Source organism: Arachis ipaensis, chromosome B1 (assembly GCF_059453495.1).
Source record: "Arachis ipaensis isolate K30076 ecotype BB chromosome B1, ASM5945349v1, whole genome shotgun sequence".
Classification (NCBI taxonomy): Eukaryota; Viridiplantae; Streptophyta; class Magnoliopsida; order Fabales; family Fabaceae; genus Arachis; species Arachis ipaensis.
Genome location: NC_142436.1, coordinates 5,779,438 through 5,803,718, shown reverse-complemented (window position 1 = coordinate 5,803,718; position 24,281 = coordinate 5,779,438). Strand labels below are relative to the sequence as shown.

The following is a 24,281-nucleotide window of genomic DNA, read 5'->3' as shown; positions in this document are numbered from 1 at the left end:
TCTTGAAAACGTGGCTTTAATTCTTGGTCTCCCGACGAATGGTCTTCCAGTTACTGGGATGACAATGAGTAGTTTCTCAGCGTTGGAGGCAAAATGTTTGCATCAATTTGGAGTGGCACCGCGTAAGTCAGAGTGTAGAGGATGCTGCATAAAACTGACTTGGCTGCGGGATCTAAAAGAAAATATTCAGTTGATTGATGAATTAAGTATACAGAGGTATGTGAAGTGCCATATTATGTTGCTGATCGGGACGAAGGTTACTCAGAAAAAAGTGCCACGCATCTGAAGTCTCTCCCTCCACAATTGCAAACGCAATTGGGACGATATTGTTGTTGCCATCCTGTGACACTGCCACTAGTAGACAACCCTTGTACTTTCCGTACAAGTGAGTCCCATCCACCTGGACAACTGGCTTACAATGTCTGAAAGCTCTAATGCAGGGGTAATAACTCCAAAAGACACGATGCAATACCCGAATATCAGTCACAAAGTCATTGCCTTGATATGCAGACATAGTCTCAAAATGAACAACAGCTGACGGCTCCTTGTGACACATGGCCTCAAACTATATAGGCAACGCTTCGTACGATGCCTCCCAGCCTCCAAATATTTTTTTCACTGCTTTTTGCTTAGCCAACCATGCTTTCCGATAACTAACAGTGTAATTGAACTTCGATTGCACCTCTGCTATAACCGATTTTACCTTTAAGGCGGGGTCAGCCTCAACCAACGGCTTAATTGCTTCTGCAATCGTGGTCGAATCCAGCTTAGAATGATCGTGAGAAATTGTGGCTCTGATACATGTGTGACTGCCATTATACCTCCTTACAACCCAACAGTACTTCCGGCTGATCATGCTAACCCGGATAAGCCAATCACACCCTGACCCATACTGTGTACACTTCGCATAAAATATCAACGGCTCAGACTCATACACCCGGTAATCTACGCTTCTTCGTATAGTATACTCTTTTATCGCTTTAATAACAGCTTCCCTGTAACTGAATTCCATCCCAACGGCAAATTCACCATCTGCGACAAAAGAAATTTCTGCCACCAGAACAGCCATACAACCAATTTTAAAAACACAAATATTTAAACATTCGAAAATAAAGGTAAAACAAATTTTTACTGCATCAATTATAATAAAACCCTCCAAACTATTTATATTTAACTAATTTACTAACAAATACTTATTTGTATTCAACTAATCTACTAACAGATACTAATTTTAATTTAACTAATTTACTAGTTATATTTACTTAATTAACTAATAAATTCTTATTTATATTCACTTAATTTTAATTTAAATAAATTTAACAAATTTCAATTTAACTAACTTACTTATATTGACTTAATAACTTCGAATTTAACCAATTTTAATTAAACTAATTTACTAGTTATATTTACTTAATTTACTAATAAATTTCTATTTATATTGACTTAAATTTAATTTAACTAAATTTAAAAATTTAACAAATTTTAATTTAACTAACTTACTTATATTGACTTAATAACTTTCTATTTAACCAATTTTAATTAAACTAATTTACTAGTTATATTTACTTAATTTACTAATAAATTCCTATTTATATTGACTTAATTTTAATTTAACTAAATTTAACCAATTTAACAAATTTTAATTTAACTAATTTACTTATATTTACTTAATAAATTTCAATTTAACCAATTTTAATTAAACTAATTTACTAATAAATTCCAATTTATAATTACTTAATTTACTAAATTAACTCATAAATACTAACGAATATTTAACTAGTTTACTACTTAACCAATAAATTCTAATTTATATTTAACTAAATCAATAACTCTCTTATAAATTTATTATCTTAGAGTTAAATACACAAATAGGTAAACAAAAAGAAATACTGATAGAGTATATTTTCAAACCTAAGTTAGCTACTTGATCCAACTATCAAGATAAATTAATAAAAAATTCCAATCTTTCGTATAATTATGGAGAATTACGTACCTGCATTGATATAATCCGAAAACTCCGGAACATGCATGGCTTCCAAATCCAAAACTCGCATAAATGATGGCTCCTCAAACGGCACATCGTTTGCCAGAGCAGTTGCCACATCAGACACATCCGGAGCCATAGCTCCGTCACCTTGAACCTCATCTCCATCTGGACCAACAACTTCGTAGTTGCTTTAGAACTCTTCTTCACTGTCGCTATTGTAATCCTCCCGTAGAATATTCCGGTCGGCCTCAGATTGCTCAAACTCAACATACAACTCGATGAACGAGAGTTGACTCCGATTTTCAATATACATGGAAAACATATCTTGCATGCTCGCTTCATCCGTTACATATTTCGTTTGAAACTGGACGAATCCACCAAACACTTGTATAGGATTTCTGTATAGAATACATGATATCCTTCTTGCCCTCTCAGAATGAATCTTTTCACAGATCACACCTTTGAGCTCTTCAAATGAGATTGTAAAAGGAATCACCAAATCTAATGGATTTTCACAAACAAATGTTACTCCTTCAGATGTTTATAACAAAATCTGACCAAAATAATACACTTTCAATAACACTCTGTCACTCATTTCTCTCAATCACATTAACAAGCTCATAAACTTGAGTTTTAGATTTTTGGCTCCTTTACTAAACAAGTAACGAAACAGAGGAACTAAACTAAAAACCAGAAGGACCGTTGAAGAAGGAGAAGAAGAAGATGCGAGAGTGGTTGTTCTGATCCAGTTTTCACCAACTTTTATTTAAAGTCCCAACCAAATCGGACCATGCGATTACTTCTACTAAATTCAAACAAATAATAAAAAAATGCATGTCGGACCCTCCGATTTCATAACACAACACAAAAAAAATAACACTACTAACAACTCAGATGGTACGATTTTCATCATCCAGAATTTCATCATCTCTTCCTCCTCAAATCGGACCTACCGATTTGCTGTGCAAAACAGGACGCTCAAACAACTCGCACCATCCGAGTTGTTGGACCTGACATTAGCAAAAAAGCTGCCCCACATATCTGTATTGTGCTCTCATGCATCCATATCTAGATAACACACACAAAACCTCCATATCAATAAAAATGAGCCGTTAGAGTTTAGGATAGATTTAACTCCAAATTTTAAGGTATAATACGGAAGATTCTAAGAATGCATTTGGTTTACGTTTTTATTTTTAATATTTTTTATTTTTTGAATTTTATAAAAGAAAATAAAAATGGTAAAAATAATAAAATTTTATTTTTTATTTTTATTTTTTTCATAAAATTCAAAAAACAAAAAATATTAAAAGTATAAACACAAACTAAACACATTTTAAGTTTTTAAAGGTTTGATTCATTTGTGTTTTAATTTTTATTTTTTAATATTTTCTATTTTAAATTTTTTGTTAAGAAAAAAACAACGAAAACAATAAAATTATTTTTGTTTTAGAGAAAATAAATGTATTATATCTCTCTGGAATATATTACTTTAATTTGACGGTTTGACCTCTAAAGCTTGATAAGTTTATATTATTATTTTTAACAATTGATTATTAAAATGAGTTCAAGTGGTCAATTTGCAAATTTGAAGAAGGTGGGGAAATTGACTGGTATATAAAGTGCACATATTATTATGTGCATTTGATTGGAGATGCATAAATCATCACTTAATATTAGCTTTCCTTCTTTCTATGAACAAATTAAATTATGATTGTATATATGATTAGATTATTTCTATTTATTTTACTCACTTAAGGACAAAGTATGAACAATGCCATTGGTTCATAAAAGTAATGAATGATTGAATATTGGACGGTTCAGCTTAGTGGACTTTATAGTAAAATTGTGCAAGAACATGAAGTTGGAAATTTTGAGGAGTAATAAACTATTAAAAATGTCTCTAAATTATTAAATTGTTTGATAAAAGTATCATTTAAATTTGTTAACTCGACAATTTTTTTTTAAATATTTTAAAATACAATAAAGTACTTAATTATTAAATATATAACTCTCATAAAGGACTTGAATTTTGATATGATTTTTTTGTAAACATAATTATAAAAATAAAATATTTTTATGTTAAAATTTAATAATTATACGCTAAATATATTTTTTTTACAAGTCTTTTTTTTGTCAATATTCAAAAATACTTTTAAAAAATTAACAAAAATCTAGAGATTGAATTTTGGTTTGACTTTTTGCATATATTTTTTAAATAGTTATTCAAATATTCTTAAAAAAAAGTTAAATACACAAGTAATTTGTCAAATATAAAACTCATTTGCTATTTATAAAAATTGTACTTTTTTGTTATTTTTATCATATTTAAAAAAATTATGAAAGTATTTTATCATTAATAAATTTAAAAAATACGTTGTTCGGTAGTTTAATAATTCAAGGATGTCTTTTTTTATAGGTTACTCTATTTTAAATTTATTGAAACCAATGTGTTACTTTCTACTACAGTTTCACTTTTATTTATTTTCCTGTTGAACGATGTTTATGATACACAAGGTGCATGACGCATTAACCAACAACAAAAATTGCAACAATTAATCTTTGGAAAGAAAAAGAAAAAGAAAAAGAAAAAGAAAAATTGTAAACCTTTATGAAAGTAATAGAGTACTTTCACTCTTTTTTGCTAACTTTATTGTCAATTATTTCAATGAAATTCCAAAAATAATTTGTTCAATTTTTAAGATGGCCCTTTGTTTTTATCCCTTTGCAACTTGGCTAAAAAAAATATCTTGTATATGCAAACCCTAATTCTAATAAAAACAAACACATTGCATGGCAGTATCTGCCACGTGGGCCTCCAAGTCGGTTTTCAATTTTTCTTTTTTCATATAATATGTGACAAGACCAACCACCATCCTTTTCAATTTGAAAGTGTCACCTTTTATTTATTTTTTTTCTTTGCAAGTGGAATTAAAAAGTAGCTTGGACACTTTATTCCTCATTTCCATCAACACTTAGCACCATTTCTAACCACATTGTTTGTAGTAACTACAATACAATTTTCTTTTTGGTGTATGATGGAGGATTAAGCATCTAATTAAATAATATAGAATAAGTATTTTAGTGGAGAATCAAACAGTTACAAGCATAATTACATGCTACCTAAGATATTGTGAATCATATTAGCCTTATGTGTTTAGTTCTTGTCCTAAAACAGAAAAGAAAGATATATTCGGATAGTAGAGATGCCTCTTTAGTTTCTCTCTTTTTTTTTTTTTTTTTCATAAATTAATTTAAAACTCTTCATCAAAACATGTTCTTAATGTCCTTCTATCTTGAAAGTACAAAAATTATAACTTAGATGTCCTTACTCTAAAATTAAGACAAGCTTTTTCCCCTTAATCAAAGTTTTAGTCCTACCAAAAAAAAAAAAAAAAGAAGGTTAAAAAATAAAAATTTGGTAACAAAGCTCTTGTCCTTTTCATGGGGGGTCAACAAAGCTCAAAGTCTTTGCAACTAGCATTTTGATCACAAAGTCCTTTTTTCTAAAGTGGCTATGAGAGAAATGGGTAGGATTCTCACTATGCTTTCAATTGTCCTAGAATCTAAGGCATGGTGTTATTTTTTATTAGGTGGAAACTCAGGTGTAGTCGACTTCACGTGAAGTTGATAGTTGAGAGCTGTTAGATGAAAATTTAATCAAATTAGTCAAACCATCTAACAGTTCTCAACTATTAACTTCACATAAAGTCAACTCCACCTGAGTTTCTACCTTTTTATTATTAGGACTTATGTTACACATTGATAAGGAAGTTGAAGAGGACGGAAAGCTGGTGCATCAAATCTCAATTTCATTGGTTAATGCAATTTGTATCTTAAAAAGATATCATATATCCCCATAATGGGAATAAACCAGAATATTGAGCATTGAGGAACAGAGTTCATGATTAGGAGTCTAGTGATTGTGGACAAATAGAAGGGTAAAAGATGGTGTCTTCTCAATAAGATTATGAGGTCTACCAAGTTGAGTATGAATTGAAATTTCCCATGTGAAATATTTTAATGTGTTCATTTGCATATGACATGGGACCCAAAGTTGAACAAAGTCTTGTGTGTAAAGGACATTCTTTTTCTCCTAATCATTCCTTTATGTAACTCAATTAGTATTATTAATTTTTTTTTCTTTAAATACTAAATTCTAAATCTCCATTCTCTATTTTTGAGAAAAATGCATTCTTTTTTTTTTTTCTAAAAAATAAAGTAATAGTATATTATTTAGTAGCTAAAAAATTTAGATATAGATCTAAATTTGATATAATATTTCAAAATAAAAACTCTGAATAAAATACGAGAATACGAATTTTAGGATTTGGATCCTCTAAATTTTGAATTGGGTAAAGTATTAAATTGGTCCCCTATGTTTGAGCGTAATTCTGTTTTAGTCCTTAAGGTATAAAGTGTCCTATTTGAATCAAAAAAAGTTTCATTTAGCATCAATTTAGTCCCACAGTGAGGCCAAATTTAAATAATTAACGGAATGTCCTACATAACAACAGTACAAAAACAAAATCGATAATCTGGAGAACATGTACAAGCTTCAGAGGCACAAAATCAACCGTTGATGCATCAATACATTTATTTATCATTCTCTTTAGTTCTATAGAAAATATTTTATTTATATTATAAGAAAAATAATAAATAAATGTATTGAAGCATCAACGTTTGATTTTGTGCCTCTGGAGCTTGTACATGTTCTCTAGATTATCGATTTTGTTCTTGTACTGTTGTTATGTAGGACATTTCTTTAATTATTTAACTTTGACCTCACTGTGGGACTAAATTGATACTAAATGAAACATTTTTGAATTCAAATAGGACACTTTAAACCTTAAGGATCAAAACAAAATTACGCCCAAATATAGGGGACTAATTTAGTACTTTACCCTTTTGAATTTCACTTTAGAGAGTAAAGTTTGATCTCTCACCCTTAAATGGTTTCTCTCTCATATTTTCTCTTGGTCCCACTTATGAAATAAATGGTGAGAGATCAAACTTTACTCTCTAAAGTAAAACTCAAAATTTAGAGGATCCAAATCCCGAATTTTATGTATTTGACAATTAGCAAAAAACATTTTTTTTGCTTCTGTATAGTAAACTAAGTTAGATACATGCTAGTGTTGAATTTTCTCAAACCCTATCAAAAGCAGAAGATACCATACTAAAGTAAATCATCCCAAATTTCATTTTAGTGCATTACACCCAAATGAATCCATTTCAAAAATAAATCTTAACATTTATTACCTCTTGTATTTCATATAGAACATAAGACTAAATATTCCTCTAAACATAACACTAACATCTTCTAAAGAGTGGTTTAGAAAAACCAATGACTCAAAGTCACCTGAACAAGAAGAGAGAAACACAGTAAATTTGAACATTTACCATACCTTAAAAGGAAAGTCATTGTAATTTGTCATCAATTTTAACTTCAACTGGTTGATCAAACTGTTCAACTTTTTGAATCAAGTCACCAATAGTTGGCACTTGTAATCAAGATCCCAACCAGAAACAAGAGCATTATTTTCTCCATCAGCCATAGGCCATAGCCCTAAGAACAAGGGTCACCTAGCTATCAGAGTAGCCACTATAGACATTTTGTCAGCATCTACCTTAGACACTACACAAGTGGAAAAAGGAATAATGCCATGTATATAAGAATATTCACATATTGCTACTCTGTCAGAGTTCCAATTATAGAAGACTTAGCATGTGGATCTACTTTAAAATTTAAAAAAAAATAAAAATAAATAAAATGCAACATACCTTAACCTTATTATATAACAGTAAGCTAATAATACATAACCCTAATATGTCAGAACAAAGGGCTGAAAATAAGTCAGAACAATACATCAACCAAATGTATATGTGCACTTGTGAATTCCAATGTCTTAACCTTTTAGAAAATATTCAGGTATTCCAAAAATACTAATATTTCAATGATTTTAGTTGTTGATCTCAATCATAAAATTTATATATAATTGAAATTAATTGCTAAAATCATTGAAAAATACCAATATTCTTGAAATACTTGAAATTCGTTCTAGCTTTTTAACAAGAATTAAGAAAAACTCATACTTAGATAATAAAAACATATTCTTCATCTTTCAAACTGGAAATGCAACAGCAAGTCAATATTGAAAACTAAGATCATCAGGATGAGTAAGGGGAATTCTTGGTGGAAGAAAAATCTTCCAAGGATCATTTGCACTTTCTACTAACAAAACAAGAACAAAGGATTTTCAAACTGCTTCACAATGAAGAGGCCATAGCATATGAAAGACAACCATCTTATATTATTAATATCTCAATTAAGTATGATCAGTTTAAAGACCTTATAAGCTCTATAATAATTTCTCCCCATCTGAACTGAAGTACTGAACCAAGGGGACCAATTATAATATATTGATAATATGGATTAACTAATTAATATTCCCTATGGAGCACCAATACCATTCACTATTACAGAGTCCCTGCTATATCTTTGGTGTACTTAAGCAATTATGTAAATTCTCCTATTTATATGTCAGGCCGAAACCAAGAGGAAACAAGGGTTCTTGTGAACTAACTCTATTGGTTGGTTGATCGAGCTGTTCAACACTTCGAATCCAAGTCACTGGTAATTGACCCTTGAAGTCATGATCGCCAAAGATAACGTCCGTGATTCCCAGTGCTTCGGAACCAGGCAACCAAGCAGCAACAAGTGCATCTATCTTTTCCAACAACTGTGGCTCTAAGAGTAAGGGTCTCCCGGATATCAGAATAACCAATGTTGGGATTTGTTCAGCAACTAAGCTTATAATGTCAGGTCCATTGAAGGGGATTTTAAGCTCAGAATTGTCACCCAAGGACTCTGCATAAGGAGGTTCACCAACAGCTACAATTGCAAATGAGAACTCATTACTGTTTATGGTGTCTTTCGATGGGACCTTCTCGTAAATAACTTCAGTTTCAGCTCCCACTGTTGCCTTGACAGCATCCAAGATTGTCGTCCCTAAAACGGTCGGTGTAAGACATTTGTAACATAAGAACGTAATCATATGTATAAATCAATTTTAACTGCTATCATAAGTATGAGTATAGGACAATCCCTACTAGAAAACTAATATTGAAACTTGGGAATAGATGGAGTAAATGAATTTCTAGATTTGTTAGTTAATGAAGCAATGAGCAAAGTAGTACTTCAGTATTGTTGAGAAGGCAACAAAGGTTCTCAGATTTTCAGAGGAAACAAAATATGTGGGAAAAGCAACGAAATCAATGGCTTACCAATGGTAATCCTCCCACTACATCCATACCAAGTTTTCGTCCAACCTCCACACTGAAATCCAAGATCATCGGCATGAGTCCCAGCAACAAGGATTCTCTTTGCTTTCCTATCCAATGGAAGAAAGGGTTTGCTAATATCTTTTCCATTTTTCAACAGAACCAAGGACTTTCGAACTGCTTCGCGTGCTAGATCTCTATGTTGCTAAACAATAAGGGAAAACAAAGTTAGAACTAATTTTCTAACTATTGCTCACTTGACTTTATTTAAATATAGACATAGTTAAGCAGCAATAGTTTACACAATTACCTACAATGATGTTGATATTTGAATCATGAAATAGAAATCAACTTAGAAAGGGTCAAAGAGATTATTTTCTTACATTGCATCCAACCGTATCTAGCAAAGATCTGTCACTAAAAGGAAATTCAAAAAGACCAGCGGCGAACTTCACTCTCAAAATTCGCTCAACAGCATCATCAATTCTGCTTATTGGTACTTCCCCCGATTTAACAAGAGAGGTCAAATCTTCAATGAATGGTTCAAATTGTAAACCCAACATTACCTGTATGTAATCTTAAATAAATGAACAAATTCAAAAAGTTCTAGTAAAAAATTCCACTTGTTGAAGATCTATACCATGTCAATTCCAGCATTGACAGCAGATTTAATGCAGTAGGGATAATTTGATCCATGAGGATGGCAAAGACGATCAAGTCCCTCCCAGTCAGAAATCAAAAAGCCCTATATAACAGCAGCAGTATAGTTAAAATAAAAGTGCTATAATCAAACGAAGAAACAAAATATAAGGCAAAAAAAAAGTGTATTGATATATGGAGGCTCATAAATCCATTTTTATATCAATCATACCCCTATATGCAAGATCCATTGGGCATTGAAGTGTGGACAACAGTTTATCTTTCATGAGAAGTATAAGGATTGCAAGGATTGAACTCCTGGCAACTTAGACTTATATACAGGTTTTGCTATAAAGGACCAACTTTCAAATTCTCAGTGTAAGACGTATAAATGGTTTTATTAACATGCCTCTTCACATCAAGACCTTTGAATTTGAATGATAGATTATGTGCTAACCCATTTCTTAAGATCAATTGGTCTAAAAATTCAACCTATATCTAGAAAATGTGGGAGGCAAGAATCGAATTATTTGATCAATTGGTCAAAGAAACCTTGATACCATGTCAAAAACCAACTCTCCTTGTAGAGGCCCGCGAACGATTTTATATCCCAATGAGTCCACATGTGCAACTTCAATCTAAGCATGGATTAAATTCCTAACCACTTAGTTGATGAAATTTCAACAAAGCTTGATTGTTAGGTGGGGGCTTTTAAATGATTTTCTTATCTATAATCTATTAATGGAAATAAGATAACAATAAGGGTCCCTGTGTTTTGAATAAGAAAAATGAGAAACGATTTCTACATTTACCAAATAACTGCAAATGTGTAACATTAGCTAGTTATAATGAGAATATTGTTTGAGTTGTTTTACCTTAAAACCTAGCCTTTCTTTCAAGATTTTAGTCAAAAGAAAACGGTCAGCATGGAGTTTGCGCCCATTCCAGCTAGAATAGGATGCCATAACCGTTGAAACTCCCTGGGAAATGCAGTCTAAGTAAGGTGCCATGTGGATTCTCTCTAATTCTTCATATGATAATATAGTATTTCCCTCGTTTTCACCTTTAGAAGTACCGCCATCTCCGACAAAATGCTTGGCACATGCAACAACGTTGTTCCTGAAGAATAAATTGTACATAACATGAACAATTTGACATAAAAAGTAATGGTCAGTTCATGACATGAGAAAATTGAATAAATTAAAAAAAATATACAAATTGGATAATCTGTTACAAAATATCATTAGCTTGAAACTTTTGTAGTTTTTCCTAGTACAGTAGTATGGTGGTACCTTCCAGCTACAAAAGGGTATCCATGTTCATGTCCTTCAGGTGGCTTGCCCTGCAAACCCGAAACGATGGAAGTCATCTTTCTGACTATTTCGGTGTCTTCACCATAACTCTCATAGCATCTTCCCCATCTAGGATCTTTGCAGACCTGTATATTTAACCAAGTACCTTTTAATGAAAATAAAAATAAAAGAAAGATGCAAGAGTTAATATATTTTACTTCTTTTATCTGCTGTTTGAAACATGTAAATCAGTGCACCATAGCAATGCAAATTCGCAAAAGCATAACACATCTATGCATAGAATTGCTAGTTGAATGCAGTGCCTTACTGCCACACAAGGAGCAAAGGTATAGTGAGCTCCACTTGCTCTAACTTCGAGTGCTGTAGCGGCTCCAATTCTTTCAGCTATATCAGCATCTCTACAAGAATTCCACCAGTTAAAATCCGAAATTGATTTCAGGGGGATTCTACATCTAATGTAATGTTTTCTCCCAGCTAAGATCCCTATATTGTAAAACTCCTAAAAGAGGTTTATAGGGTTTTGACTACAAAATTTTTAAACCAAGGGAACCTGGTTGTTAAAACAAACTTTGTACAATGGAGGGGCTAATTAGAAAGTTTAGACTATTAGAACCTAATTGAAAATTTGTATTCAATATAGGGACCTAATCACACTCTTCCAAATTGTAGGGATCTAAATGAATGTGTAACTGAGTATTTGTTTACAAATTACAACTATTGAACTTTGTATCACTTTATCAACTCAATATCACATTTATATTTTGTATGAATGAACATTGTTGAACAGCATTTTAATCCACATTATCAACATATCAAGAAGCTTTGAAAACAATATCTTATAGAACATTCCCATCTCTCCAGTATAAGAAATACGATTATTAGTGTCGGCTACTGTTGACTAAACATATTTAAAAATGACAGACTAACATGCAGTCCTGTCAAATGAAACCCCTGATCAATTGTTCTTTTCTCATAATTATGCATTGTTTTCTCAAAAATAGTCAAACAATAAAACCACATAATTACTTCATGCCATACTGCTTTACTCTTTAACCGCTGCCCAGTGTAAAAGTATTAAATTCATATGCTAATTGAGTTCTAAAAAGGACAGGAAAAGTGCATACAAACCTAGTAGCTCCGAGGCCAACATTGTGAGGAAATATGGTTGCACCATAAACATTATTATTACCATGAACTGCATCAAGCCCGTAGATGATTGGTATTCCAAGCCTTGACTTGAGAGCCGATTTTTGAAAGCCATCAACCATATCAGCCCAATCCGATGAACGAGCATTTTCAAAAGGTATGCTGCCTCCAGAATTAAGTACGCTGCCTATAAATGAACATGTAGTCAAATGCCAACAAAGGATCAAGTCCAAAACACCACAAGCACACACGGGGACATCAAAGTTCCCATTTCTAAGACAAGCTCTCAATTTGGGGTACCCTGAAATCGTTTCAACTCCCAACTATCCCAGAGCTAGCAGAAGATGTAAGCACAAAGATACACACATCAAATTTCCTTTTTATCTTTTTATGCGAGAAACCTTCTCAATTGAGGTCCCTCAAACTTGTTCAAAAAGTTCAAAGCTTGCACAAATGGACCGATAAATATACACACAGACATCGAAATTCTCATTATTTATGAAGCGTTTTCAATTGGGGTCCCTCAAACTTCTTTCAATTTCCAACAACTTCAAAGCTTATGAAAGAAAAAAAAGGAGGGCTAAAACTTACATACACGTAGAGGTCAAGGTTCTGACTTTTAAGACACACATTCAATTGGGTAACTCAAGTCAAAATCATTTCAACTTCCAACAAGTTCATTGCTACTTCATCAATTCAACACCGAATACAAAGTCACAAACGTATACAAACATCAAAATTCCCAATTTGTCAAGGAACAGTCTCAATGAAGGTCCCTCAAAACTCAAAAGTATCTAAAATGATCAAATTAAAGCCTGAACAAAATGTAGTTAAAATGCAATTAACCCATAAACTTTGTCTCACGTGCACTTTAGACCATAAACTTGCAAAATGTGCAATTTAACACCTGAAGTTGTCAAGTGATGCAAAGCGACATTTTGTCAACATTTCTTTTATTTTTGGCACCATTTAACAACTTCAAAACATCAAATGGCATATCTTGAAGATGGCTACTCACACGAAAATGTCTGAAGATGATAGTTAAAATATCAGACACGTGATATGTCAGGCAATTTAGTCATCTATGTCAAACCATCTTACAGTTCTCAATTATCGTCTTCACTTGAAAAGTTTGAACCATAAAGTACACAAAGAAAAAGAAGCAACATCAGCCAGGTATGATCGGTTACATGCGCAATCCTGTTATGTATCATGTCTATAGAGTACAAATAAACAACCATTCATAATTTAGGGGATTAGTTACATTTTCCACCCAAAACATGAAAGCACACACTTGTAAGTGACACACTCAAAGTCAATTGAGGAAGGGGTAAGTAAGTAAGAAAGTACCAATGGAGAAATGTGAGAGGGCAAAAGGGGTAGCAAAACTACGCTCGATCTGAGTCATCTGACCAATCTTCTCCTGCAGAGTCATCCGGGAAAGAAGGTCCTTGACGCGCGCTTCAATGGGCGCCGTTGGATTTTTGTACAAACAATCATCCTCCATGGCTTTTGTTTCTTGATTGGATGAATATCTGAATTGAGTTAGTTAGAGCTGAAAGAATCGAATAGAAGTTGGATTTGAACAGAAAAGAAAAGACAAAAGAGGGTAGGTAGGTGGTTGTTGCGGATAACGTTCTTAGTTGTTACCGTTTTCTGCAAATAAAGCAGTCTCAGCAGTCAGCACTTGCTTAACTATAGTGCAAAAAATGTGCCCTCCAATCATTTATTCCATCGCCACAAAAATGTTTTACAAGTTGCATATTTGAATGAGATAGTGGACCCTACAACACCCTCTTCTCTTTCTATGTTTGAAGCTTCTTCTTTGACTTATCTTCCACTTCTTTATTCTGAGCTTCTGCTTCATTATTAATCTCTAGAGATATTGTATTCTTCTATAGAATTCTCTGACGGATTGATTTATTTAATTTAATTTTTTAATTTAGTATTTATTGTTAGGTAATTATAATTAAGAAGATGACAAACCTTTGATTGTATTTTAGTTTTAAGGCATGATTATTATTTTTTTAGAGAAATACTTGTTCTCACATTTAGTTGTCATAAAATTGATGAAAATACTCTTTTAAGATATAATGAAACCTATGAATTTTTTATTTAGCAATAATAAAAAATTCTCAAGTCTCTTGAATAGGAAAATCTCAAGAATTAAAATACACATTTGATTAGTGTATTTTAAAAAATGAACAAGGTTATATTTATATACATTGCACACAGCCACATACATAAATTGTTGCAACTTTTCTATTGTCAATAGGTACAATATTTTAAACAAGGGAAAGTATGAGGAAACAATAAGCTTATTGTACAATGCATACAATGGGGGGTTTAATTGAAATTTAAAACCATTTAGAATTACTCTTAATTATAGATTCAAATCAACTAATTAGGTCAAAACGAGAATCTCCCCGCGTGGTCTCCTCCACGATCACACGGCTGCCCTATGCGTATCTTTCCACCTCCCAGAGCAGTCCACTGCCCAGCACTGCCTCCTGTTGATCGGTTTCCTCCTTCATCTACGATCGAATAGTCCACCGCCAATAACAATTAACCAACCAGCGCCGCCCTCTCGTCCGCACAGAACGCAGCCGGTTTTGACTCCTTCAGAATGGCAGAATCGCAAGAAGAGCGTGTTTCAAGCGAGGGTCCTCCTTTATGCACATCACCTACCCGAAATTCATTAATAGAGGTAGATATAGTTGAACCGTTAGTTTGTGTAGCCTCTGACGTTTCAGAAAATTTATCATACGAACAAGAAAACTTAGCCGGCGATGTCGCAGGCCATGGTCACAAGTCGAACAAGGTGAGCAATTAGGATCCTCAAATTCTGCCATGGATGTTTATTTTGCGTTTAATTTTTATGTTTAGTCACAATGTAAATGAGTTCTTTAATTGTATGTTTATTGAAACATGCAGTTGTAATCGATTAGTTGAGATGCAACTAAATTTATGTTTGTTTTATATTTAATGGTATGATTATATGCATTGAGGACTAGGTGAAATTAATTAATCATTTCATGCTTATATGATTATATCCAGGAAGCATATTTTCGTACGTGTTTTTGTATAGATATGTATGTTGTCTTCATGTTAAATGGCATCTTTATTTGCTAATCATTCTATTATGGACTTATGTACTTATATGGATGATGGGATAGCATAATTTAATTTTTTGGTTTGCTAATATGAATGCATTTTTATTTATGGTGTGCGTATATTATCCGTACATGATGATCATGCAAGTATGTAAAATAGATAACCATAGGGTGATGCAGTGGCTGAATTTGTTTACTGAATTGAAATGAATGCTACTTGTATTTGCAACATGCTAACCATAGAATGCTTATATGAGTGTTTTAATGATGTAATGGTATGCTTATATGCTCACTGCATATTTTTTAGTTATATGTTCATATGCTTCCTGCATATTATTTTAATATTTTTCATGCTTATGGGATTATATGGTTATGTGTATCCTACATGTGCTTATATGGATGATGAGATAGCATAATTTAATTTTTTTGGTATGCTAATCTAAATGCATTTCTATCTATGGTGTGCGTATATTATCCGTACATGATGATCATGCAAGTATGTAAAATAGATAACCATAGGGTGATGTAGTGGCTAAATTTGTTTACTGAATTGAAGTGAATGCTACTTGTATTTACAACATGCTAACCATGGAATGCTTATATGAGTGTTTTAATGATGTAATTTTATGCTTATATGCTCACTGCATATTTTTTAGTTATATGCTCATATGCTTTCTGCATATTATTTTAATATTTTTCATGCTTATGTGATTATATGATTATGTGTATCCTACATTTGCATAGATTAACCAATTATGTAAAAATAATTCTCTTGGCTTGATTTGTAGCTGTTGATGTGTTTTCGGTGATTGTTTTAGAGATTTTATTTAAATGAGTTTTGATAAGGATATTCCTCCTTTTGGTACTCTGTTTGTTTTGGAGCTATAGGTCACGCAGTTGTCGGATGTTACGGATGTTGGAAGTGAAGATATGGAGCTTGGTGATGAGGTATTGGAGTCTAGCTTACTTTTGTGTAGTCATAATGTTCATGTTTGATTTGATAACTAATGGTATTTAATTTTTCTCTCAAATTAATATAAAATACAGTTACCAGATCATGGTTGCCTACAAGAAGACGAGATACCAAGAGTTGGAATGCGGTTTGTTCAGTTACAGATGGCTCATGACTTTTATGTTACCTATGCAAAGAAAGCTAGATTTGCAACTAAGATAAAGACAACAACATTTGACAAGATCACAAAGGCTCCCGTTAACCAAGCTATACACTGTAATCGCGACGGGATCCGCGAGTCTCGTGTTAAAGCACCAACACGGAAGAATACGATTTCAGCTGCTGGGTGCAAGGCAAGGATATATGTAAAGTTTGATAAAGACGTGCAAGACTGGGTTTTGTTCAAGGTTGACTTGACGCACTCACACCCCTGTTCACCGAGAAAGGCAGTGCACTACCATGAGTATAGGAAGCTGACCATGCATGTGAAGTGCGTGATCGAGGATAATGATGAGGCTGAGATTCGACCAAATAAGACATTCCTTGCTTTGTCAAATGAGGCTGGTGGCCCCTCTAACTTGGGATTCTCAGAGAAGGATTTAAGAAACTATATAACAGCAAGGCTCTGAACTAGCAACGTGAATGCGGATGTCAGGGAGATGATGAGCTACTTCATGAGAATGAAGGACATTAATCCGAACTTCTTTTACGCGGTGAAGTTGGACGAGGAGTGTAAATTTAAGAGCGCGGTATGGGTTGATGCAAGGTGTAGGGCGTCCTATGAATACTATGGAGACGTCGTGTCAGTTGATAGCACGTACAGTACAAATAGGTACGTAGTAGTTAAGTTGGTTTTTTTTCCTTTTCTTGATAAAACGCTATTCGATCGTGATTGGCATTTCTTGCTTCTGGTTGGTTTTTCTTGTAGGCATGGATTACCGTTTGTGTCGTTCGTTGGGGTCAACCACCATGGTAAGTCGACCCTCCTCGGTTGTGCTTTGTTGGGTAATGAGGAAATCACAAGTTATGAGTGGGTTTTTAGCCAATGGGTGAAGTGCATAAAAACTGCTCCACAGTGTATCATAACCGATCAATGTCGATCCATTTACCGTGCGATCAAAAATACTTTACCCGACACACGCCACCGGTGGTGCATCTGGCATATTATGAATAAGTTACCTTCCAAGCTTGGGGGTTACCGCCGGTACGGAGCTTTGTATGGTGACCTAAACGACATTGTGTGGAACTCTCAGACCGAGGAGTCATTTGAAGATAAGTGGGCTGATTTTATAGATGAGTACAACTTACATGACAACACATGGCTGTCAGGTTTGTTACTGTACGATTACTTCACACGCTTTAATTGCAATTAGTTGGCATTTCAATGTTTAGTGTTATCAGTAATTTTGGATGACAATTATATGGATGTTCATTATAGTATACATTTGGATGTTTAATATATCAGTGATTGTGGATGGTCATTTCCCACGTGTAGTAATATGTTTGGTGTTAGCTTTCTATGCTTAATTTGGGATTATTTATTTCTTGTAGATCTATATGATGACCGACGCATGTGGGTCCCAATATACTTCAAGGGTAAATTTTGGGCAGCAATGCGGAGTACGCAAAGGAGTGAGAGCATGCACACATTCTACGGTGGATACTTATACAGTAAAACTAGCTTGGTTCAATTTGTTCACGAATATGACAATGTGCTTGGAGTCATGGAGCAGAGGGAACTGGAGGATGATGCTGCAGACTCGAGGGGGGTAATTCCTTGTGCAACGACCTCGCCTATGGAGAAACAGTTTTAGCAAGAGTATACCACGAGCATTTTTAGGGATGTTCAAATTGAGTTTGTGAAGAAGGCTAATTGCAGAGTTTCTGCAGTTGATGAACAGGGTCCATTGGTCTGCGTGAAGGTGGAAGAGGAGAAACTAGTCAACGATACTATTCTATGTGTTCCATACGATGTTCACTTTGACCGTTCCACACAGGAGCTTCGTTGTGAGTGCAATCTTTTTGAGAGTTCAGGTGTGTTGTGATATCACTGCCTTGAAGTTTTCCATTCGTATAAAGTATACAAAGTACCTTCCTGTTATGTTCTCCCTTGATGGAGCAAGAAGATAAAGCGCAAGCATACGTATGTCAAAAGTAGCCATGGTGTCAGTCGGTCGGATGAGAGTCATGTTGCATTCAGGGGACTGTGTGCACACTTCTATAATGTTGCTTAAGAGTTCGTTGGTGACGATGATGAAATAGCATTGCTGCATGTTGCTTTGGAAGAAACAAGGGCCAAGTTGGCTGCGCACCGTGCCAAAAAGAGGTCCGAGAGCGTGTCAGATACCCAGACCAACATTGGCTCACAGAGTTCGAACGATGTTGGTATTGATGACATCCAAGGCCCATCGAAGGTCACCACAAAAGGCAAGCCAAAGAGTAAGAGGCTCGGCTATGCCCTTGAGAAGTCCTTCAAGAATTCAAGACGGAGAAAACAAAAGAATTCATCCCCGGTAGATGTTTGGCTTAATATCAACTTTGTATGTTTATTTGGTATAGTACTATCCTAGAACATAACTGTTGGACTTATTCTTTTTTATTTTTGGTAGGTGGTTCGTCCGCACGCATTTCAAGATATAAACCATGGTGTTATTGCTGGCTTGAATTTTCCCGACCAAGCCGGTGGTTTCATGTCTTTGTTAAGCTCCTTCAACAAAAAGTAGGATTAGTTGGACAAGGTTGTGATGATGTATATTTTCTCATCTCTGTGTTTGTATGGATTCACGTTTGTTTCAAAGTTCTAAGGCAGCTGTTGCAAACGTCCACATGTTATTAATTGCAAGAACTCTTTTTCCATTTGTTAGAACGAACCATTTTACTATTTTTATTTCGTGTAGACTTAATGCATAAAGAGTATATTTGATGGTTATTCTGTAATTTACGAGATAGTTTAATAAAGTTGTACCTGATTTCTACATACTTTACTGTATAGTTTTTCGGTACGTAGCTGTTCGTTATAGACATTGTTTTCACGTATTTTTAATGTACTAAAGTGAATGTTCATTTCCATAGGTGATCAGATGTTCATTTTTACTCTCATCATGGATGGTTAGCCGTTAGTATTCGTGTGTCACTTGGTTGTTATGTTTTGATTTTGACCTAGTTAAACTGGATGTTCATTATAGTAAGGTATAGGATGTTCAGTTTAGCTATATTGGTGGATGGTTACTGGTCACCTATTAATTGGAATTGCTCTAAAAATTATGCATCACTAAAGTCAATTAGACAACTCTAACAAATAGTTTGTACGTGGTAACTGGAGCTGGAGAATTCATTAATCCAGAATCAGCTCATTCACCACGCACTAGGACCATTCAATTCAAACTTAAATCTTTTATAAAAAGAAATACAATTTTGATATATTTTAAAAAGATATTAGGTCTTATCATGTTTTATTTGAATTAATATTAGCCAATTCTTTTTTTATATACGAAAAATATTAGTTTCCCTAATATTTCCGATCAAATAAGAATATCGATTAGTATATTTGATTTAAAAACGATTATTTTTTTATATCATCCATTTCTTTTCTTTAAAATTATTTAATCGGGTTAGAATATTTATATAAACATTTTTTTCATATTTTTTATAAAATAAATAGCTATTATGATAATTAAATTTGACATAAATAATTATTGAATTTTATTACACATTTATCAATTAATTTTAATTAAATTAGCTCAAACCCAACAAAATATGTTCAAAGACATACGTGTAAAACCACACAAGAATTTTTTAATTTTAACATCAAAATTTTTTAAAATTTTAAACTTTATGTTACAATTTTTTTTCTTCTCTTTTTTTTTTCATGCAAAATTTCTGTCTTTTTTTATAAAGTTATGTGCTTTTTTTTTTCAAAAATTTTTTGTGTTTATTGTCAAAAAGGATAAACAAAAAATGAAACAAAAATTTGCATAATTCCTTCTATTTTTTTCTTTTTTTTAAATTCTTTTTAGAGGGTGAAACTATAAGAATTATGAGAGTGTAAAACAAGAAAAACTATGAATTATGAGAGTGTAAAATAAGAAAAACTATGAACACAAAAAAAAAGAAGAAGAGAAGGAGAAAGAGTTGTTATTTGAAAAAATATAAAATAAAAAAATAGCATTAAAATTTTTTAACCTTGATATAGAAAAATTTTAATTTTGACACCGAAATTTAACTTTAATATTCGTGTGTCACTTGGTTGTTATGTTTTGATTTTGACCTAGTTAAACTGGATGTTCATTATAGTAAGGTATAGGATGTTCAGTTTAACTATATTGGTGGATGGTTACTGGTCACCTATTTTAGCGTGCACAAATATGGCAACTTTACCAAACAACCTTGATAAATCCGGGATTCTAACATATAAAAAAACATAGATAATTTTTAGGTAGCATAACCGATTAATCATTGTACTGTAGAAAAACAAAATATGTCTTGGAATCAAGTCTTTCTAATGTGACAAAAACAAATCCCTAAGCATGTCATCAATAAGTAAACTCAGTAGAATCTGGTAGTTCAATTCATTGTAACTAATCCTAACTAAGCAACTTCTTCCTCCCTTTGCGCATTGCCCCCTTCGGTAATCCCTCCGCACATTCAATCAATGACCGTGTGCTAGGTGCAGTGTATGGTGAACTAACGTCCTTCTTCTTGTTCCGTGGTGCATTGCGACGAACAGGTTTAGCCCTTTCATTCAATAATGAAACAAGCTGATGAACCAATGCATTGTGTGGGCCATATATTATGTCTAGCATCAACTCCATCTTGTATGAACTGAGTGAATCCTGTGCGTAGATTTATCAGGAGATCTAGTGTTAAGAATCGTTACAGTGATATTTTTACAGCACGAATAATGAGAATTGCGAAAATGTTTATTTAACAAACCTCATCCCATTCGTAAAGTTCACGATCTTCTGTCCAACTTTCAATGAATTTAATAACGCACATGCCACAGTCAAAGCTACAGGAAAATAAATTACTTTTGCAATTAGGATGAGAACAAATTTTAACATGCTACGCCCAATTATTGAAAGAAATCTAAAGAAGCCTCAAATTTGGGTTATATTTTTATCTCACTTGTTCGGTTGCTTTGGAACCCTAGCGTAGGAACAAGTTGAGCCGTACGGAGTCCGAACGAATCCAGGAATAGCAATGCTTGCCATATCCTCACACAGTCTCCCCTGAAAACCATAGAATGAACATAGTGGAACAACATCCTATTGAATTAAATAACATAGCTATATATTGAATAAATGAAGTACAGTATCTTACCACATATGCATCGAGTTTATCTCGTTTGTCATCTTCTGGTACAGAATGCAAACTATCAAGTATAACTATGCGCTTCGCATTCACCTCAAATACATATACCCACCAATGGTCCCTCCAACAATAAGGAAATAACCACTGCAGCAAACAGTACATATGACTCAGTTTGTCTCGTGAGTAAACAAAAAGAAAACCCCAAAAAAACTTATTGATCTCCCTCGAGCATTCAATAACCAAACATCCTCGAATTATATGACAACCTAATTCCAACAGCATAGTATGCTAAAGTCATTCAACATAATAACATGGGAAAACCCAATACCAAAATATGGAAATAAAAACACCCATAAAAAAATTGGCCACAGTGACCCCCCGTTCCAGATTTAACCATGTAATTATTAGTTGAATCAGAAGCCCAGGTTAGGGATTGGACAAAAATTGTTGTAAACTAATAAACAAGCCGCATAAACCAATACTGGGTTCAAGGTGGATATAAACAGTTCAAAACAAAATAGCAACTCACCCAGTTTCTCTTTGCTGCTACTGCCTTGTCAAAGAACCTAGTATCCTCACTAAAGCTTGGACTAAGACCATCATAAATTGGTCTCTCACCGTCAATAAATGAAGCAAGGCTATCATTTCGTGTGACGGATTCTTGCAAACCCACAAACATAGTAAGAATCCCGATAAAATCTTCTCCAAATTGTAATGAGAAGAATGTAATTACCAATATGCCTGGACACACGCAATAGAAATCTCGCTTGAATCTAGATGAGTCGGTGTCGTTTAAAGAGTAGCACATCCATTGAATTACCTGCACAGTTTATTTAACTAGTGAAAGCTAAACCCCAATATAAAGATAGTGAATAAAAACGCATTATTAAGTTCATATACTTACGCAGCTATTGACCCAACTGCGGGGTTTCAAGGTCCAGAAGTCCTTCCTTTGTAATACCATGTAGTCCCGTCCTTCATACTTAGCTAAATCTTGATCTTTGTCCAAGGACGAGCTAACTATCCATGTTCTAATTTGTTCCTCCTTAGTCTCCCCCAACTTTATTTTTTTCAGGGTTGGATGAATTGAATGTAACGGGGAAGGGGTTGGAGTCTTTTCAAACTGAGTTAAACCGAGTGAAAAGCTCGGTCTCCCTGGACTCGGTGTATGGTAGCTTGATTTGTTTGGCAAGACCGTTTGCAGGGGATGCATGATGATGGCATTGGTTTCGCACCCCTGTTCAACACTATTGAGTACTTGCTCAAATTCAGGACACTGAACGATCGAGATGTCGAACTCGCTACAAATGAATGTGACATGTAGTTAGCTAAAATTATAATTTATGCCTAGCTAGACGGGTAATCACATGGCATGGGTATGAAATATAAAGAAGAGAAGCATACAGCAAGGTAATCCAGAAACCACTTACCGGTCAAAATCATAGTCACTGAGCTGTACAAGTGCTGCTGGCGGTGTTTGTGGAGATCCTTTTTTTAGGTCAGTGTTTGCTTCTTGATGACTACTATGATTGCCCTTGAACACGGGATCTGCTTGTTTCAAATCATGTGGCGGAGGCTGCTGTTGGAATAACCGTATCCTTCTAGCAAGCGACACGTCGTCATCATCATCAGAATCTGGGACTACCAATGGTGCAGCATTGCTTCCTGCTAAATTTTCTCTTGCAACTGTTTGTTTGGTGCCGCGTCTAGAACGGCTTTTGCGGACAGACAACTTTCTCCTCGTGCCTGTCTTGGATTCCTGTGGGGTAAATTCATGTATATCGTCATTTGCATAAAAAACAATGAAACTCTTCATCATAGATATTGTCATTTGAATGCAAAAATAAACAAAGATGATAATAACGCAGGTAATCCTAATTTACAACTACATGCACATCACAGCATGTTGCACACCAGCCAATGAAGGAATGTCCAAAGACTAAGAAGGATGCATGAAAATATTATCAAAAATAAATCAGAAATTAGGAAGTGAACATCCAATATGAGCTATCATAAATAAAGCATATCACCTTATCTGCCTCCTTATAGCTCGGTTGAGATGTAGTCTTGCCTTGGATAGACGGAGATTGGTCAGTGTCCTTGAAAGGCCTCCTACACCCTGCTTTCTCGTTAACTGCTTTACTCGAAGACTGTTTCTTATGTTTTTTCTCTTTCATTGCATTGTTTACTAGGCAACCCTGTGTGTTCAACATGGGACAACAAATAGATGGAAAAAACTAATGTGAACTTTAAAGCGCTAAGGAAACAGAACAAACAGACAATCGTTCATCAAAATTAACCATCTAAAGCCATACTATAGTGAACATCCAAAACCCTACTCGAGTGAACATCCTCAACTACAATCAACCAACTAGGCAGCCCCGTAAAGCAACTGTTTCGTACATAAGAAGGCAGCCAAATAAAGCAATCATAAATTATATATCCAGTTCAGATTATAACCTAATTTGATAATCCTAAATCCATCTATTTAATTAACAAACTCAACTCAAGTTAACCCTTATTAAAAATAAGACACA

At 33.9% G+C, this 24,281-nt stretch overlaps 2 protein-coding genes across 4 annotated transcripts; both read right to left on the bottom strand.

Annotated features, from left to right (window-relative positions):
- Window positions 1–8,281: 8,281 nt before the first annotated feature.
- On the bottom strand, window positions 8,282–14,171 carry LOC107608667 (uncharacterized). Of its 3 annotated transcripts, none has more exons than XM_016310407.3 (10): window positions 14,020–14,171; window positions 13,720–13,887; window positions 12,352–12,556; window positions 11,531–11,621; window positions 11,203–11,348; window positions 10,786–11,029; window positions 9,912–10,016; window positions 9,655–9,837; window positions 9,275–9,476; window positions 8,282–8,999 (listed from the first exon to the last, which is right to left on the bottom strand). In XM_016310407.3, exons 1-10 carry the CDS (start codon window positions 14,093–14,095, stop codon window positions 8,521–8,523), a joined length of 1,899 nt encoding a protein of 632 aa, XP_016165893.1. In that variant the 5' UTR covers window positions 14,096–14,171; the 3' UTR covers window positions 8,282–8,520. The 3 variants fall into 3 exon arrangements, with proteins under 3 accessions (XP_016165893.1, XP_016166026.1, XP_016165965.1); XM_016310540.3 differs by having other exon boundaries at window positions 13,720–13,904; window positions 14,020–14,152; XM_016310479.3 differs by having other exon boundaries at window positions 13,720–13,924; window positions 14,020–14,138.
- Window positions 14,172–21,017: 6,846 nt separating this feature from the next.
- Window positions 21,018–22,957, bottom strand: LOC110265005 (uncharacterized). The gene is made up of 6 exons (XM_088500601.1): window positions 22,649–22,957; window positions 22,274–22,564; window positions 21,754–21,888; window positions 21,559–21,662; window positions 21,367–21,442; window positions 21,018–21,266 (listed from the first exon to the last, which is right to left on the bottom strand). The coding sequence occupies exons 1-6, from the start codon at window positions 22,955–22,957 to the stop codon at window positions 21,018–21,020; spliced, it is 1,164 nt and encodes a 387-aa protein (XP_088356727.1).
- Between the last annotated feature and the right edge of the window lie 1,324 nt (window positions 22,958–24,281).